General features: G+C 35.0%; 2 protein-coding genes across 2 annotated transcripts; both read left to right on the top strand.

Moving 5' to 3' along the window:
• The first annotated feature begins 6594 nt into the window (after positions 1 to 6594).
• LOC121730305 (collagen alpha-1(IV) chain-like) lies at positions 6595 to 9255 on the top strand. Its single transcript, XM_042119289.1, has 4 exons — positions 6595 to 6733; positions 7436 to 7484; positions 8390 to 8687; positions 9011 to 9255. The coding sequence occupies exons 1-4, from the start codon at positions 6688 to 6690 to the stop codon at positions 9089 to 9091; spliced, it is 474 nt and encodes a 157-aa protein (XP_041975223.1). The 5' UTR covers positions 6595 to 6687; the 3' UTR covers positions 9092 to 9255.
• A 671-nt stretch (positions 9256 to 9926) lies between these two features.
• Positions 9927 to 14484, top strand: LOC121730409. The gene is made up of 4 exons (XM_042119432.1): positions 9927 to 10054; positions 12702 to 12762; positions 13727 to 13787; positions 14169 to 14484. Exons 1-4 carry the CDS (start codon positions 10009 to 10011, stop codon positions 14325 to 14327), a joined length of 327 nt encoding a protein of 108 aa, XP_041975366.1. The 5' UTR covers positions 9927 to 10008; the 3' UTR covers positions 14328 to 14484.
• The last annotated feature ends 5900 nt before the right edge of the window (positions 14485 to 20384 follow it).

Here is a 20384-nt window from a genome sequence, read left to right as displayed (position 1 = left end):
TAAATCGACGGGACGCCTTGAAATTCATATAGAAACATAACTAAAGTTTACGCGGACGAAGTCGCGGGTAACAGCTAGTAAAATATAATTACCGAGTCACAAAATATCCCAAAGCAAACATTATCATTCCTGTGTTTCATGTCTGTTTCGAAAATTGATTAATTAGAAACGAGAATATGTACAACACTATTTGCTTCATTTGACAGAAAAATGAGAATATTGACTGTACCTCGAAACTAAGCGATGAGTGAAAGTATCGATTGTTTTATTTCCATTGCGCGCTCAATAGCGGACAAACAGAACGGGCTCTATAATTTTGTAACTAAAGCGGCAATGTATTATGAATCATGCGGTACACACGCAGTTACGTAGATTTCATGGTAAAAACTACAACCACCCACGATTAACATTAAATAGTTGATTTTAAAATAAAGGACACATGATTTAATAATAAAACTACTTACCGATGAAAAGAAACGTATTCACTATTTAGACCAACGTTTCTAGTCGAATTTCCACAGCCCAATACGGCACAATTAGACATTTTTAGAATTCCGATTGACGTCCGATTCCGATAACGGTGGAGCGCAGACTAAAGAACAGACTTTCGAAAGATTGACATTGTACAAAATTTGGGAACGCGATGGCACGCGAAGTACATACGCATGGCCTATCTAACTAGATCCATTTCTGTGGCCATAGCCCATATCACTACATCATAATATTAAGTAGAAAATGATCTTCATGACGAGAATTTTGTCAGTTTAAAATATTTTTTAGTTATGTATGTATTTTTTTTTAATCCCGGCATTGATTCATATAGGTACTGATAGCGGATCTACGTTATTCACGGGCTTTGTCAAGTCCAGCCACTCCTAACAATTTAAGTTTTTTTTTTTTTTGCATTAACATAATATTTTGTATTTTACAGGAGGGAACAGGACAGGAGTATGAAATAATCGGGTACCTCTATCCACCGAACCCACCAGCTCAGCCATACTACTATGAAGTTCCACTTATCTATAAATAGTATAATTTTATACAACTTATCAAAATTTGAAGAAACGAATGACGGATTATTTATCCATAGTATTAAGAATATCAAATGTAGGTACTATATAAATTAATATTGTTAAAGAATTAATTTTAGCTTCTAATTAGTGAAAATAAAATGTGTACAATAATTCTTTTCTTGTTTATTCATCTGTTTCACCTTATTTGAGGTTTTAATTTGGCACCTTCTGGCTGGCAAGATGATGGCCGCAACTCCGTTGCGCCCACAGAAATGGATATAGTTAGAATTGCCATGTGTATGTACTTTGCGTGCCATCGCGTTCTCAAACTTTGTACAATGTCAAAACTTCGAAAGTCTGTTCCGAATCTGAATGCCGCTTTAGTTAGAAAATTATAGAGCCCGTTCTGTTTGTCCGCTATTGAGCGCGCAATGGAAATAAAACAATCGATACTTTCACTCATCGCTTAGTTTCGAGGTACAGTCAATATTCTCATTTTTCTGTCAAATGAAGCAAATAGTGTTGTACATATTCTCGATTCTAATTAATCGATTTTCGAAACAGACATGAAACAGAGGAATGATAATGTTCGCTTTGGGATATTTTGTGACTCGATAATTATATTTTACTAGCTGTTGCCCGCGACTTCGTCTGCGTTAGTATAGTAGATCACGTCCCAAGTATTATTTATTGTACAAAAATATTCAATGTTCAACAGCATTGACTTTCCTACGATTTTATTATATATAGATGTTCCGCGCGGCTTCGCTTGCGTAATTTAGGAATTTCACGCGACCGTACATTTTTCCGCAAAAAAATAGCCTATGTCCCTTAACGTGGTCTATTCTTCATGTTTGCCAAATAACATACAAATTGCTCCAGAAGTTCTTAAGAATCTTAAGATAATAAGCAATTTGATATAATTTCCCCCGTTTTTTCCACATTTTCCTCTATTTCTTCGCTCTTATTAGTTGTAGAGTAATAAAATATAGCTTATGGCCTTTCTCAATAAATAGGCTATCTAACATTGAAAAAAATATTCAAATCAGACCAGTAGTTCCTGAGATTAGCGCGTTCAAATAAGCCCTTTCAAATAATTTCCCCCCGTTTCTTCCACACTTTCCTCTATTTCTTCGCTCTTATTAGTCTTAGTGTGATAAAATATAGCCTTTAACCTTCCTCAATAAATGGGCTATCTAACACTGAAAGATTTTTTAAATCGGACCAGTAATTCCTGAAATTAGCGCGTTCAAATAAGCCCTTTCAAATAATTTCCCCCCGTTTTTTCCACATTTTCCTCTATTTCTTCGTTTCTGTTAGTCTTAGCGTGATAAAATATAGCCTATAGCCTTTCTCGATAAATGGGCTATCTAACACTGAAATAATTTTTCAAATCGGACCAGTAGTTCCTGAGATTAGCGCGTTCAAACAAACAAACAAACTAACTAACTAACAAACTCTGCAGAATTATAATATTAGTATAGATGTAACACTAGCTGTTGCCCGTGACTTCGTCCGCGTAGCAAAATGCGATAAAAAAAAGAAAATGAAATATCTACCTTAAAATTGAGTTCCAAAATTCCACCGTAACATACATACTTACATACATACAGAGCAAGTTAAATAAAAGCTTTAAAAAGAAACAAATTTTCCCCTTCCTTACCGAAATAGTAAAAACCGGCCAAGTGCGAGTTGGACTCGCCCATGAAGGGTTTCGCAGCAGCTATAAGGTTTATTTCTATGAAATTAAAAGTTTTTTGATTTATTTTATACTAGCTGTTGCCCGCGACTTCATCCGCGTTACCATAGTAGTTCACATCCAAAGTATTATTTATTGTACAAAAATATTCATTATACAGAATTGACTTTCCTACGATTTTATTATACATAGATGTTCCGCGCGGCTTCGCTTGCGTAATTTAGGAATTTCACGCAGCCGTACATTTTGCAGTAAAAAATTGCCTATGTCCCTTCACGTGGTATATTCTTCATGTTTGCCAAATAACATAAAAATTGCTCCAGTAATTCATAATATAATAAGCAATTCCATATAATTTCCCCCGTTTTTTCCACATTTTCATCTATTTCTTCGCTCCTATAAGTCTTAGCGTGATAAAATATAGCCTATAGCCTATTTCGATGAGTGGGCTATTTAACATTGAAAGAATTTTTCAAATCGGATAAGCAGTTCCTGAGATTAGCGCGTTCAAATAGGCCCTTTCATATAATTTCCCCCGTTTTTTTCCACATTTTCCTCTATTTCTTCGCTCTTAATAGTCTTAGCGTGATAAAATATAGCTTATAACCTTCTTCGATCAATGAGATATCTAACACTGAAAAAATTTTTCAAATCAGACCAGTAGTTCCTGAGATTAGCGCGTTCAAATAAGCCCTTTCAAATATTTTTCCCCCATATTTTCCACATTTTCCTCTATTTCTTCGCTCCTATTATACTTAACGTGATAAAATATAGCCTTTAGCCTTCCTCGATAAACGGGCTATCTAACAGTAAAAGAATTTTTCAAATCGGACCAGTACTTCCTGAGATTAGCGCGTTTAAACAAACAAACAAACAAACTCTTCTCAATTATAATATTAGTATTATAATATTAGTATAGATTTCAGTTGATTTAATGAAAGAAAAGTTAAGGTTTACCATTTACCATTTATATTGACGTATAAAAAACTACCTGCTAGATCAAGTTCAAACCAATTTTTCAGGTTAGAAAAAAATTATATTAAAAACCTCAATATTATGATTTTTTAAGACCTATCCATAGACACCCCACGCGCATAGATTAGATGAAAAAAAAGTTTTTTTTTCAGTTGTACCAATGGGGACCCCTAAAATTTTTAATATTTTTTGCATTTTTGTATCAAAATCTTAATGCGGTTCACACATTACATCTACTTACCAAGTTTCAATAGTATAGCTCTTATAGTTTCGCAGAAAAGTGGCTGTGACATACGGACGGACAGACAGACAGACAGACATGACGAATCTATAAGGGTTCCGTTTTTTGCCATTTGGCTACAGAACCCTAAAAATCAGTCAACAAACGGTGGAACAATAATATAATCAAAGGCAAGATTTTTGATAATAATGTGATGATTCATGGCATAATAATAGTGATGATGATGATTAGTATTATTGACACATTGACATAATAATATGCTTTTAGTTGCTGAAACAACGCCAAAATTGCCGAACATTTATCTATAAGGATTCAAGAGTTCTGTACAGCATCTTCGGAACCAGGGTGTACTTCAGCGCAAATTCTTATTTTTTGGTAGCTTAGAATCCTTCAGAAAAACGTAAAATCACTATATGTTTCCATATAAATTTTAAGGAGTCCTGTCGATTTCCTATGGATTGCATCATCAGATCATCACTTTTGTGATCATGTTACTAAATTCGGGCTACATCTCATACAACAACAAAATAATTTTGGAAATCGGTCTACATCGGAAGTCGGTTAAAAAGTAGCCTAAGTTATGCCTTACTACATCAGCTATGTGCCAATAAAGGTCCCGTCAAAATCGCTCCAGCCATTTCAGAGATTAGCCGGAACAAACTGATAGACAGACAAACAGACATACAGACAAAAATTGTAAAAAATGTTGTTTTGGTGTATGTACCCTATATACATTCATATGCATCTATTAAAAAACGGTTCTTTCAATATCACAAACAGACACTCCAATTTTATTTATATGTATAGATGTATAGATGTATTTATGTTCCTGTTTAGTGATTTAGTTTAGAATAATATAATATATTACTAGCTGTCCCGGCAAGCACGTATCTTTAGATTTATCATTCCTCTGTATATTAACTCGAATAATAATCGATTAAAAAATCGATATACCTATTAAAGTGGCCAAAGAGACGGGGCGCGGCGATGACTTCGAATCGATTCCGCGCGTACGGGTATTCCCGTCACTAAAGCGCTCTTGTGACGTCACAGTAGCTATGAAAAAAGTGACACGCTCGTGTTCATACAAATTGGAGCGACATGGCGGTTCTAACTAGATCCATGTTCTGTGGTTGCGCCCAAATTCGGTTATCGCGCGGAACTGCAGTACATTTTTCCGGGATGAAAAGTATCCTATGTCCTTTCCCGGGACTCAAAGTATCCCTACACCAAATTTCAGCAAAATCGGGGCGTGGGCGTTTGGGCGTAACAGACAGACAGACAGGCAGACACACTTTCGCATTTATAATAGGTATGGAAGTATGGATGCCTACGCCTTGTGAATCTTTTGAAATATTCTTTCTATCCTGAAATTTTCTTTCTTTTCTTGAAAAAAAATGCTGTTAAAAACCACAACACTCGTTTAACTGACTTCCAAAAAGTTCTATGTTCGGCAGTGGATATCTTTTAATTTTGTAATGTTTCCTTTTATGAATATAGGATAGAACAATTTTTTTTGAGTAGAAAAGTAGCTTCTTATAATAATTAAGTAGAAGTTTGCTATATTCAGGAGTATGTCTATTCTGAATAGACTCGAAACGCAGTTACGACAAAACAATGCAACCCGGGTTGTAACCCGGGTTGCATTGTTTTTCAATATAGTCTAAAGGGATACGAACCTTTGTGGCATAGGCCATCTTGATTTTTTTTCAAAATTTTACCATATTATATAACATTTTTTGTTTGTTTATGACGTGTACTCTATCCAAATATACCACTTTTATCGTGCTCGGAAATTTTGAAAAAAAAATCAAACATTTTTGTAATAACCGCCGCCGCGGCGGCTAGATATGCCAGGCTCCATACAAAAATGTTCGAACCCCTTTATCTACTTGATGTAAGCTTTGTATTGATTGAACCCAAAAAATTGAGGACATGTTTTCAACCGAAATATTCCATGTATAGTTTTGCTGTAACTCAAAATGTGGATGAAACATTTCTGCAAAACACTGTAAGCCTAGGCTTACAGTGTTTTGCAGAAATATTAAAATATATTGCAGCGTTTTGTACCTGCCGTAGTAGAATAACAATCGCCCAAGTTTGAGCTTATTTTTATTTTTGCAAAACGCTGCAAGCTGAGTTTGCCCCTTAATACTTTATACTCGCACATGTTTATAGTATTTTAAGATACTTTAAAAATTACGATAAAATAATGTTCTAATGAAAATTTGGTAATATCAGCTCATATAGAAACCATGTATCTATCTACATTAGATAAAATTTGGTAATATCAGCTCATATAGAAACCATGTATCTATCTACATTAGATAAAATTTGGAAACGAGCTTACGTTAAAAAAATTTAAAGCCATTCTTTGAAAGTTGACGTGTCACAACTTACAGGTACAGGATAAAGCGTTTTGTCATAACAGGGTAGAACGGTTCAGCGGTCTGGGCGGGAAAATAGAACATACAGACAGACAGACTCACTTTCGCATAAATTATAATACTGGCATGGATATGACTTTTGTTGCGAAGTATAGCGGTAAGCGGACATTATAATATTTTATTCGTGATCTGTTCAAGACGAAGGACTTTTCGTTTTTATTCAGGTATGAAACAATACCTTTGTAAAGGGATATTAGCATTTCTATTACACCTATGTTCTATCTAATACTGCTAGTTTCTATAAAAGGCAAATATCAGTCGCTGCAAAGTAGTCTTGTCTTACTTTTAACCGACGAGTGGAAAAATTGGAAAATGAGGCTCATCATTTTGGCTGTTGTTGCAGCTGTCCTCGTACAAGGTTAGTTGGTGTATCGTTTGCTGTTATAGTTCTTTTATGTTTTATTACTAATATCAATAATATTATGTAACATGACATCTTTATCAATTAAATATGCATATTTAATTGATACTAAAATAATCCTTGCCTTGCGTTTCAAATTAATATAACGTTCTAATACGATGCACGCCGCTAGTGTCAGGCACTTTTTTCAGTAATTTAAAGTGACACGTCTGATCACAAACTGTATACTAGAATTAGTATGTTTTCAGGATACATTAGCATTCATTCGAATTAACTTATCACCTGATTATGTCGTTTAATTTCAGCATAACAAATATCGTCTAATTGTAACTTACAATTGGAAGGCAGATAAACATGCCCCTTCATAAACTTTAAAAGTTTTAACATAACAGTATAATGGGCCATATTGGCGACGCGTTCCTTGACGCATTCAATTATTGAATGCGTCAATATGAAAGTTGATGACGAAAATTGAAGATGAAAGTGCACAGTGTGGACATAGCTATTAGTCTTCGATTTAACGAAGATTTTGACAGATGATGTAATGGGGCTTGTGTCAAAATATTCATTTAATTACAACAAGTAATTAATATTCGTCTCTTAAGTGCGGCATGTTTTAATCTGATATCTTACCTTGGAATAGCTGATTTGTTTTTTTATTTCTATAATAATAACTATTTCTATAATATTATGCTTCAGGATATCTGTCAGCTTCAGTAAATGACCCATCAGAAGACTCAAAGAATATGTAAGTTTAAATTTAATATTAATTATTTAAATTAATAATTAATTATTACGTACTTTTTAATATTACTTATATAATATATTTTACAGTTTTTTTCTAAACTAGCTGACGCCCGCAATCGCTTTGCGTCAAAATTCGGTTGTTGCTTGGGAACCGTACCTTTTCCGCAACAAAACTATCCTACTCCAATCTTGAGAGATTGTTACGTGCTTTGTTCGAGGATTTGGAGAGAAAGACCTGCTGACTCTCTTGAAGACTTTATTCACTAAGTCTAGGTCACACAAGCACACACTAGGTCACAACACTTCGCACTAAGTCCAAACACTAATCACTAGGTCCAATCACTAAGCACTATCACTGTCCTAGGTCGTAGCCATTAGTCGCAGGTTTCACTGGTTCACTCACTATTGATCACTTGTTGTCACTGTGAAATCGCCTCGAAGATCGCTCAGATCGAACTGACTGCCGCGCCGTCTACCTGCGGCTTTTTATATGGCGAGACGAATTCCAGTAAGTTCCCGATACACGTAAACAAGTAAACAAGTGTGGGACTTTCTAGGAGGCTCGAGCATGTACCACAATAAACATAAACAACTAAACACGTAAACAAAATAAACCGGTAAACCCGTAAACAAATGTTGGACTTTTCTAGAAGGTTCGAGTATGTACTTGCGCACCTCATGCCATCTAGTATTGAGTAGGGGATTTATGTTGTCGGTGTTCCCTCGATAAGTTTCGCTGGTTTGACGCTAGATGGCACTATATGTCCGTGACAGTATCTACATAGTACCTACACATCTACATCTAAATCGGGTTAGCCGCAGTATGAAGAATTCCTAAGACAAACATACACTTTCGTATTTCTAATATTAGTTACGATTCTAATGTTGTAATTCAAATTATTTCAGGGTGAAGAGACAGGCACCTTCTCTTCCGAATTTTATGGGGGGTTTCCGTCCCCCTAACATGGGGGCTATGGGAGCTCTCGGTATGGGGGCTATGAGACCTGGCATGGGTGCCATGGGGCCTCCTGGCTTGGGCGGAATGGGTCCACCTGGCTTCGACGGAATGGGTCCACCTGGCTTCGGCGGAATGGTGCCACATGGCTTCGGCGGAATGGGGCCACCTGGCTTGGGTGGAATGGGTCCACCTGGCTTCGGCGGAATGGGATATCCCCATATGCCTCCTAACATGTTTACACCTCCAGTAAGTTTTTTCAATTGACTAAGGTTTAAAGTAAACCATACTTTTAGGGATTATAGAACTTTTTAGCAACGATATTTTGATTTTGGAAGCTATTACGAGTACTATTATTAGCAAGATTATTTTGGTATTTTAAATAATATCTATTATTATCTATCCTATATATATATTAAAACTGGGTGCTGCTTATTTTGTAGAGAATTAAATAAGTGCTCTATTTTAGGCATTTTAAAGTTAATAATCGGCATACAATTAATTATTATAGTCGAAAGAGACAATTTTGTTGTTGGTCCGCGCTATTCTTAACTTATTTTTATTTATTTCAGAACTTCGCTGACGCTCAAGCTTCTAACTCCAGTCCAGTCCAGTCCTCCAACGGTACTGACGGTAACTCTATCTCGGGGTAGACCAATGACCAGGGCAATCCTACTGAATACCACGGCAACCGTACCGCTGATCACTAGATGGTTTTCCAGTATTCGTGTAAAATATTTATAAATTATATTGTATAGTGCCCATTTATAATATATAAGTGTTAAAACTTTAAAGCAATAAAAGTAGAGAAACCGTACGTCAAATGTTTTATTTAAAAGATGGCTCGGTGAACTTCGTATCACTTCCCTTCTAATAAAAACCTTCCCTGGACTTCTACCAATATTTCAAGACTAAAATTAGACAAATCGGTTCAGCACTCGAGTTTTAAGGCGAGACTCACAACTGAAAATTCGTTTTTAATATATATATTAAATTAATAAAAAATAAACGACCTTGAATTTGTATACGGCCTATGTTACAAGTATAATATTATGTTGTTAATTTACGTTCAGGGTCATATATTTTTTATATATTTAGGTAAGTACTTAGTACTTACTTAATAAAAACATATCCGACAATATGAACGCTGTTTATTTGGGCAGTTTTACCTGAAAATTCAGCAAACAATATTTAAATTGGCCAATTCGTTAACAAATAACGCTTAGTGAATATTTTAACGCAAATTACCAGAACAATACCATGACGAGTAGAGACATAATCGCGTTACAATTTTACAAAAATCGCACAAAAGATTCACGTACGATTCACGTCATTTTGCCTGTTCACAATTGTTTTATGTCCCTGAGACGCCTTTATCGCGATCGCATAAGGATCATTTTTGAAATCTCAGAGACAAATGAATATAATTTACTCAGAATTATAAAACAAAAGTATTCATATTTTCAATTATTGGAAGCTGTCCGCGTTATAGAATAAAAGGCTGGACTTGAAAATTACAGAAACAGTTGGGTCTAAAATTTCGACAGTGACACTTCGAAGAAAATTGAAAATGAACCAGTTAATAATTTTGGTGGTAGCCACTCTGCTAGTCGAAGGTTGGTTTCATAATTCATTCTCAATCAGCTATAAGAGTTTTTAAAATAATAATTTTAATTATAATGGTTTCACTTTAATTAAAATGAGTAGAGTTGAAAGAAAAGTTTTCAACTAGTTTTTTCTAAACGCCGTTTTAGGGTTCCGTATCCAAAAAGTAAAAACGGGACCCTATTACTGAGACTTCGATGTCTGTCCGTCCGTCCGTCTGTGTGTCTCCAGGCTGGATCTCAAGAACTGCTACAGCTAGACTTCTGAAATTTTCACAGATTGTGTATATCTGTTGCCGCTATAACAACAAATACTAAAAACCAGATAAAATTAATATTTAAGGGGGGCTCCCATACAACAAACGTGATTTTTTGGCCCTTTTTGCTTTATATCAATAATGGCAACAGTTAGTTTCACAAAGGCCTTAATTATAATTATGTCTGTTAAAAGACCAAAAATAATATAATAATCATATTTCAATAAAATAAAAATTAAAAGGGGCCCCCTATACCCTCCCTATATATCCCATACAACAAACACAATTTTTAGTCTATTTTCGCTCTATATTGGTACGGAACCCGACTCGCACTTGACTGTTTTTTTAAAATATTATACGGGTGTGTACCAAAGTCCAAAACTAAGAGATAATACTTTAGGGTGTGTAGGTATGGATCGACAGACAGCACTGTATAAAGTTCGCTGTGAAAGTAGCAGCGCTAAAAGAGTAAGTTTTTCACTTTTGTATGGAAAAATTATTCATAATGCTGGGGCGCTTGCCCATACAAATAAAAAAAAATGGCTCTTTCAGCTTTGCTACTTTCACAATGAACTCTATACATGGGACACCTACTCTTAAACTTCTAAAGTATTATCACTTAGGGTGGGTTGCACCAGAGGCGTAGTTATAGTTAAGGTTAAGGGCGATTCCATTATCGCGGCTGCAACATTTTGACGTACTTAAAGCGTCCTACTGACAAAATAAAACACATTTATTAATAAATTATCTTTTGAAGGGATACATTTTAACTAGTTCAATCATAAATTGTAAATGAAAACTAAAATTAAATCTAAGAAAAGCCACAAAACATGTTTGAAGTACTATCGCGGGTGCAACCAAATTGGTCCTCCATTAAGAACTCGGACGAGTTCATTTGAGAATACTGGTAATTATGGAACTTTTAGCAATTTATTAACCTATATTTCAAAAGTGTATAAGACAAAGAAATGATTTAACTAGATACAATTAATTTAAGTAATTAGTACTAGGAATTATTAACAATTTTCACGATCGCGGGTGCAACATCAGAATATAGCGGGCGCAACGAGTCTAAAGAAATTGAATTTATTCATAAGTCTGCGACTAATTTCTACATTTTTGATACGCAATACATAATATTATTAGTAAATTGTAATAATACTATTTAATTATTTTTTTTTATTATCAGTCATTTATCTGAGAAAAGAAATCATCTAAATCACTAAAAACAATTAAATAATGTAACTTAAGCAAACCTTTTTTGATGTATTGTTATAAAACCGAACTAGTGCGTTAGTAATATAAATATTAATTTTGAATTACCTTTAATTCAAAATTAATATTTATAATTTTAAAAATAGGGGAGAATTATATAAGTAAAAATATTTTTTTCAAAGAAAATTATTAAATATTTATGATTTTTCCTGTCATTTGTAGCATTTCTGCTAAAATATTTAAAAATAAAAAAATATAAATCATCATTTTAAAACATCTGTCAAGTAATACATGAAATATTTCGAAAAATATAAAACACGATGTGACTGTATTCAAATTTTTATAAATCTTGTAATTACATGTTAAGTATTAATAACAAATATAATCTAACGTTATTGTTTACCTTAATAATATGAAATAAGACGAAAATCACTACAATATTCAAAAAATAATTTTTTGCATTTCCAATTGTACTGCTTCGATCGCGGGCGCAACCACTTTAAAGGTTCTGTTTTTTTATTAAAAATAATAAAATAGTTTGTTCTAATGATTAATTCTAATTTCCCTCACATTTCTTCTTACTTTCACAAAGTTTTAAATTATTAACAACATATTTTAGCGAGAAAATTAAACTTTTGTACCTTTTTTATCGCGGGTGCAACCATGGAAATTTTCCTTTAATAATGTTTGAAAACGATGTCAAAATTGTTGTTTTTTTGCACCGAAATAGAAACTTATGTTATACAGTCAATATTATGTAATGAAATTCAACTTCGAGATAGTGATTTAGAGTAAAAATGATCATGTGTGGCATAAGCAGTTTTTCTCGCGCCGTTAGATGATATCACTTCAAAATGCTCTAAATCATTCAAATTACAATTTTTACTCATAAAAGTTCTTTTGCTAGTAAATATACATCTTTTTATTTATAATTCAATAAAAAATGTACCAAATGCTATACTTTAAAAATTCGTGTTGAGGGTCGTCTCTAGCGGAATCACCCTTAAGGTTATAGTCAAATATGGCGTCCATTATGGACATTTACTAGGGATGTGACAGTCCAGTTGACATTAATTTGTTATGGTTAAAGCTCATCTTAGAAATCGTTAAAACTTTCAATTATTTTCAGTATCAAAAATTATTTCTTTCTTAACAGTTAAGTAATAATAATGTATTTTATGCTTTAGGACTTTCGGCTGCAAGTCTAAATGTGGATTCAGATAATGAGGGACAAGCGGCGAAAAATATGTAAGTATAGGCTAAGTAATTACAGTGCTCCCAAAGTGATAATGCGCAAAGAAATTTTCGTAATTTTTCGGCAACAGTCGTATTTCCTGAGCGTCAGAAGTAAGTTAAACTTAACTGAATAACACCGCTTTGCAGCGACGTAGAGGCGCCAGACGTTGCTTGGACGTTACCATGGTAACGTCACTGGCCACGTCGCGATGGCTTCCCAGTAAGAGCACTTGACGAACCAGCGACAGCGGACAGCCACCGGCTATATGATATTTACTTCTATTTCCTTTGAACAACATGCGAAATGCCAGTGCATTGTTTGGTGCTCTTACGCAGGACCCGATCTAGCCATTTAGCCGCTCCAGGCAAAGATCATTTTCGCCGTCCTTTACATATACAGGAAACATATTTGTCGGGGGAAAATGGGAGGAATATTTAAGTAAAATACTCAAATATTTCCACTAGCAAACTTAAGGTAGGTTAGCTGGTAAAATTCTCAAACTTAAGTAGTGGATGGCTAGGTTGGAAGATAGGAATAAGTCAATTTCGCCGCCCCTCATTTTTGCCGCTCTGGGCAAACGCCCGGCGCGCCCCCCCTTAGATCGGGCCCTGCTCTTACGTTTCATAGATTCGGGTGTTTTCGGATTACGACAGTTAGCGAAGATTTGCATGCGCATTATTAATTTGGGAGTACTGTAAATCAAGTTGTTATTTTAACGGTCGTACTCAGAGTCGGAGACATTCCGTTAATTAATATATGTCAATATTATGTTCAACGTACTGTCTGTCGACCTACTAATTTTGTTTGCACGGTGAACGGTCTATCCGAATTCAATTTAAGCCGGTGCTAAAATTCTTATCTTGCCTTTTCTTTCAAAATGACAAACGAACAAAATAACATTACATTTAATCGAGAGTTTACTTGAACCTACACATTTACCTGGAGTAAGTTGGCTAAAAAACGTTTTTTTTTCAGTGTGAAAAGGGATGCATCTTCTGTATTTGGCAACGGTTTTCCATTCAATTTTCCAAGCCTGGTAAGCTTTCTTAATAATACAATTATTATCAATTTATACTATTGCTACTGTCAACTTTATGTGACATATTTTGAGAAATCAATACACAGGCTTTAGGCAATTAACAAAAGTACGTTATATGTATTTTTGTCGGCTTGGCTTGCCGTTACCCGACCAAATAATACGTAAATATGTCCACCATCTGCCTATGAATCGATTTCTTTGATAGTAAGTACATCGTAACTCGTAAGTGATACTACAGTCTACACCATATAAAAAATACCCTCCAGTCCGTCGCAAAACGATCTTAATTTTTTTTGCGGTTTATACCATCAATTTTAACCGACCACAAAGAGGAGGAGTTTTTATGTTCGACTGCAAATATTTTAAAAAAATCTTTAGTTCCAGACCGCGTGGACTGATGGGCTGAAGAATGGGAATGGCCACTACATGTCCACCAGCTTTGTCGCTCACACCGGCGTTGACGCCAACGGCAAACCTGTCACCACAGGCGTGCAAATCACAGACAACGACGGCAAGAAAACTGAGAGAAACTTCTAGAAACTTCCAGTTGGGTAGAGCGGATTTCTTTTCGAAATATGGCAAAATCAGCGGTTTTGAGATTATAAAACAAAGGATCATGGACGAGATTTATTAGATTAAGGTCAAATTTCACCAACGTCTGTTAGTGTTAACAGCTTGTTAAAATGTCGTGACATCTTTTTCATTCATATGAAAAATTAAAGAGGTAACTTGAAACTAATTCGAGCATTACCTTTAACAGTCGTTGGTGAAATTGTGCCCAAACATAAAATATGCCAAAAAGTCAGTTCGTAATAAATATGATTATAATATAACTGCAATGTTTTCACGCTAAAGGCAACACTAGCATAGACAGTAAACAAATAGTTTTTTTCGACTTTGTCAACGTTGCTGTCTATTTATATTCTGTGCAACATGTCGGATTATGTGCTAGAAGCGCCCTCAGTTCCGACCTTTCCATTATATCCCGTATTATACCCTTAGCTAAAATATATTACACAGCAAATACGCTGTTTGCCGTTTTGCCCTTGTATGTCAATTCCAATGTAACAGTCAACAGATAAGTATGAACTGTATATACTCGTAGTGTATACCGCTCTACCCTACGATTCGAATAAAGGACGACGGAAAATGTTACATTAGCAAATGCTTGTAATAAGCATTGCTATTTATTTTGTGTGTTTTCAATATAGATTATAGATGCAATGACTGTTGTTTTACTAAGTACTAAGTATACATTTAATATAATCGTATCTACTACCCCTGGAAAATATTACATTAGGCAGCCCCAAGTCCCAACACCTACCCCCTTACTTTTCTTTTTTTTTAAAGAAGGCAGGTCGCTGTAGCCCTTAGTTACTGCGACCCATGAGGATCTATTGTGACTCCTTCACACTAGAGTATCATCCCCAACCCAATACTGCTCATAAATTGAACGATATGGTTGGGGTTGGTGCCACGAATTTCCTCTGTGGACGAGTATTCGTGGCTTCGTGCCTGTTCCTGCTCTGTAGTAGAACAGGGCAGTCGAGGAGAAGGTGAATAGGTGTTTCATCCTTACTTACAATAAGTTTGAAAGGCGCGTCAATGTTCAATATTAACCCTAAACCGTCAATAACTTTGTACAATACGTAATATTGGCCAGTAAAATTGATCGTCTAGAGGCCCGCTAAGATAAGATTTTGACTACATAAATATCAATTTTATAAGATAACAAATAATAATATCCGTATGATGTTTTTAATCGTGGGCTTCGATGCAATCGCACATACCTAATCGTGATATCCTATTCACTAGGTCCTAGGACCTAGCTACCCTGGCAGGTGGCAACACTATCTGATCCATTGATCTGATCCATCTTTTTTTAATTTAATTTTATTAAAATAGCTCCAGACTTTTAGATGCGAAGAAGTTACCCCTTACAAACTTTCGCTTTTAAAATATTGTAGTGTAGGTAAATTAAAAAAGTTAGAATTTTAAATTTCGAATTTTCTTTTTTTTAACGCTCAAAATTAATGAGCAATAAAATGTCTCTTATTAGGGTTCCGTAGTCAAATGGCAAAAAACGGAACCCTTATAGATTCGTCATGTATGTCTGTCTGTCCGTCCGTATGTCACAGCCACTTTTCTCCGAAACTATAAGAGCTATACTATTGAAACTTGGTAAGTAGATGTACTCTGTGAACCGCATTAAGATTTTGATACAAAAATGGAAAAAATATTAAAAATTTTAGGAGTACAACTGAAACAAAAAAAAAACATTTTTTTGCTATGGATAGCTCTTCAAAAATCATATTATTGAGGTTTTTAATATATTTTTTTTCTTACCTGAATAGTTTGCATGATAAGTCTAAAAAAATATATGATGGACATTACTATAAAAACTACCAACAAAAATTGGTTTGAACGAGATCTAGCAAGTAGTTATTTTATACGTCATAAATGGTAAACCTAATATAAATGATTTCGTAGTTGACGGCGAATGCTCGGAAACTCAGTCCTTTGATGCTGGTGTCCCTCAGGGCTGTGTGCTATCGCCTACTCTATTCATACTCCATATGATAAGAAAACGACTTCAGTAACACAGTAGATAGTTTATTTATTTATATTATTACACAGGTTGTACACAGATACCAATTTTGTTATAAGTTGAGCCTCTTCGATAGCTTAGTAATGGAATGCTGCCTGCTAACATCGCTAGGCTTTTTATACCCAAAATCTACAATACAATTCAACAACTATTTTTCTTACAATAAATGATAAAGTATGTAAAACTAGAACAATATGTAGTAGTATTTGTGATACTAATTTTGCAACAAATTTCACTAAAGGACAGAATCTAAACCTAAAAATATCGTTACGAAAAGTTGTTCAGTTATTTTGAGTAGCATAATTATTATTCTTAATTTCTAGAAACTTCTACGGAAGGTTACTTCCGTAGAAGTAGTTATATTAAATACAATATTATAAATTATAAAACAGGCCTTATCATTACATAATAAATTATACAGAATTATTAACAATCTAACTTTAATTTAATCATTCAGTTTCAATAAGATTATTTACCTTTCGTTATAGTGATAATCGTAAATACATTGTTTAAAAATCCACAACTATTTAATTCGTAACATATGAGATTTTTAACAATTATCTTTATTTTAATATATCAATAAAATCGTGGAATTAAATATACGAATCAATATATTACAGATCAGTTTTGACTCCGGCCATAGACAACGCTACTCGTTAAAGGTTGGCACATTGAATTTGGTTTCTTTACAGCGCGTATAGTCTGTTAAAGGCTCTTATACATCATCATTACACAATATTGTTTTAACTGGCAAATTTAACATAGCAAAATTATAACACATATCAATGACATGTTACAAACCAACGGCATTCATTGCTATGCGGATGATAGTGCAGGTGATGCTGTATATACCGGCTCCCCTAATATTTCTCGGCAAAATGTCACTGAAGGTCGAAACGAACTTGTGTCTAAGGTGGAGAATTCATTGGAGAAGGTCTCTGAATGGGGTAGACGTAACTTAGTCCAATTCAACCCCGCCAAGATACAAGTCTGCGCGTTCACCACTAAAAAGTCACCAATGGTCGTATATCCTCGTTTCGAGGGCACATCTTTAACCATCACCCCTAGCAAGTATCTCACTTGGCGTCAACATTTCGAGCGAAGTCCAGTTCCGATATCATCTAGAGGGTAAGGCCAAATTAGCCTCGAAGAAGCTTGGTGTTCTTAACAGAGCGAGACAGTACTTCAGTCCGGACCAACACCTACAACTCTACAAGGCGCAGGTCATTTGGCGCCCCTGCCCAGAGATGAGAACAATATTCCATATAAGGCAATGGCCTCATATGGAATATTGTTCTCATCTCTGGGCAGGGGCGCCAAAATACCAACTGCTCCCTCTGGATCGTATCCAACGAAGGGCCGCTCGAATTGTTGACTGCCATAGTGTTTCAAACAGCTTGGACCCCCTGGAATTACGCCGAGATGTAGCTTCACTCTGCACCCTCTATCGGTTGTATCACGGGGAGTGCTCTGAGGAATTGTTCGGAATCATACCACCTGCAACTTTTCGCTATCGTCCCACGCGAAAAACATACCATCCTCATCACCTTGATGAGTGGCAGTCTTCCACAGTGCGTTTTTCGCGTAACTTTCTGCCGCGCACTGTAAAACTCTGGAATGAACTGTCACCAGCAGTATTTTCGGACCGATACGACCTGCAAACCTTCAAGAAAAGAGCGTATTCCCTCTTAAAAGGCCGGCAACGCACCTGCAGCTCTTCTGATGTTGCGAGTGTCCATGGGCGACGGTAGTTGCTTACCATCAGGTGACCCGTATGCTCGTTTGCCCCCTTATTTAATAAAAAAAATGAATTTCTTATATTATAAATGAATTCATTTATATTAGGAATTAATTATAGAATTTGTTTAAGATACAATTCCAAAAATTCGTGTAATACCCTATTCTGTTGCATTAATCAGTGTCAGGTTAAACTCAACATAAACATTAAATATCGATGCAGTTATCATCTCGCCTTGATCTCAACTTGTATACATGATATTTACATTGAGGATTACATAAATCGATCATTATCAACATAATATGAGGCAGGTTTGTACATTTAAATGTAAAAACATCGACAAGTCAATGTTTCTAAGAAAACAATGATTACGAGGATGTAATGTACTTAGGTATGTAATATACAATATGTAACGTGGATGTGTAAATAATAATCCATACTAATATTAAAAACTATCTGTCTGTCTGTCTGTTACCTCTTCACGACCAAACCATTGAACCGATTTTGAGATATATGAGATACTTTGAGTTCCGGGAAAGGACATAGGACACTTTTTACCCCGGAAAATGTACGGTTTCCGCGAGATAAACGAATTTTGGCACAACGGATGGAACGTTGGTACAGTATAACAATTATAAAGTTAGACAACAGTCAACAATGACGTCTGAAGGCAGGTATAGGATGGTAGAGTACGATGGAGCACCTAAGGTGCTCCCGAAACTGATTCTATTCTGAATGTTTTTTGTCTGCAACTCTTCTGATGTTGCGAGTGTAGTGCAACGGTAGTTCCTTTCCATCAGACGACCTGTTTGCTCGTTTGCCCCTTAATTTTATATAAAAAGAGCCCCTAGCCAACATGTTTCGTTTATCGCTTCTTTATGAAGTCACCGATCAAAATGTACGGAATTGACATAATATTATCACAGCGTTAGTACATAATATTAAATGACATGAGTCGACTTCATCGGAATTCGGAATGTTAAATATGGATTTAAAGTCAAGGAGATTCTATAAAGAAATGATGAAGATAAATTACGTGTTGGATAGGTCTCAGAGCTCAGCTGTCTTACAGACAGAATCAGAATCGAGTCCGAGAATCGATCGTGCTGCGGCTCAATTTGGAACTAATCAGGTGCCTTACTCCCGAAACTGATATCGATTTCGATTTTCGATTTCAACGGTTTTTTGACATTTTTTAGACATATTATTTTAGATGGCTAAAGTGTCAAAAAACCGTTGAAATCGCAAATCGAAATCGATATCAGTTTTGGGAGTAAGGCACCAGACTCGTAAATCAAAATCGTTTTCGAGTGTAAGCATACACTCGAAAACGATTTTGCATACCTAGCGGAATAGAGCAACAATCTCGAGTTGTCAAACGAAACCAAAATTGGTTTTCATCTGTGTGAAAAATATGTGTACGTATACACTAACACAAGCATGATTGAACATGAATTCTATGAGATTAAATTGTCAACGTGCGGCACGTGCCGACTGGACGTCGAAAAAAGAGTGCTGCTGTCATGTATCACACGTCTCTTTTTACCACGCAGTGTTACTGATAGGGACATCTCTCTTGCTCAGGCCTATGTTTCTCTATTCCGCTAGGTATATTAACTTTATGGGGGTATGACTGCTGCTTTCTAATCCGATGTCTATTTTGGTTCCAATAAACTCAAAGCGATAATATCTTGCTATACTATATTATATATTTAAATTAAAATAGGACAATAACTCAACAATCCCGCTTGTGAGATTTATATACTCGTAAGTCAATCTGGTTCGAAAAATTAAATTTATTACAAAATTTTAATTAAAATATATTGTGTGTGATATTGAATTTATTGTTTTGGATAAATCAAGATAATGAAATAACTGTATTTATATCTGGATTAATTAAACTAATTAATTTGTTGTGAGAATTATGCAAATACGTAACTGTTTTTATAAAGGCTTAGTTTTATTACAATTTTATAGTTCTAGCCAGAAATTTTGAACTTTCATGTAGAAGTATAGTTAATATCGTCATTCGTTTTTTTAAATAGACTATTAAGACAGTTTAAGTCTTTTGCTCAGATCACATCATTTTATGATGTTATTATAAATTAATTTCTTGTTATGTGATGGCTGATGACTAATGAGAGAAAAAGTAGTAGAATGGCGTGGTAACTGGTTATGGTGAGGAAAACATCACATAAATCTTACGTAAGGATGTCAATAAAAGATAAGCATAAAAGGTTCTTAAAAA

This window comes from Aricia agestis, chromosome 9 (assembly GCF_905147365.1).
Source record: "Aricia agestis chromosome 9, ilAriAges1.1, whole genome shotgun sequence".
Taxonomy (NCBI): domain Eukaryota; kingdom Metazoa; phylum Arthropoda; class Insecta; order Lepidoptera; family Lycaenidae; genus Aricia; species Aricia agestis.
Note: the sequence above shows the minus strand (reverse complement) of the source record. Positions and strands in the feature narration are given on the sequence as shown.

Coding starts and splice junctions, on each gene's coding strand:
- LOC121730409 (XM_042119432.1), top strand. CDS start 10,009: ATGAACCAGTTAATAATTTTGGTGGTAGCCACTCTGCTAGTCGAAG. Junction 10,055..12,701: donor AGCCACTCTGCTAGTCGAAG/GTTGGTTTCATA, acceptor TTTATGCTTTAG/GACTTTCGGCTGCAAGTCTA. Junction 13,788..14,168: donor CATTCAATTTTCCAAGCCTG/GTAAGCTTTCTT, acceptor AAAAATCTTTAG/TTCCAGACCGCGTGGACTGA.
- LOC121730305 (XM_042119289.1), top strand. CDS start 6,688: ATGAGGCTCATCATTTTGGCTGTTGTTGCAGCTGTCCTCGTACAAG. Junction 7,485..8,389: donor TCAGAAGACTCAAAGAATAT/GTAAGTTTAAAT, acceptor AAATTATTTCAG/GGTGAAGAGACAGGCACCTT. Junction 8,688..9,010: donor CTAACATGTTTACACCTCCA/GTAAGTTTTTTC, acceptor TATTTATTTCAG/AACTTCGCTGACGCTCAAGC.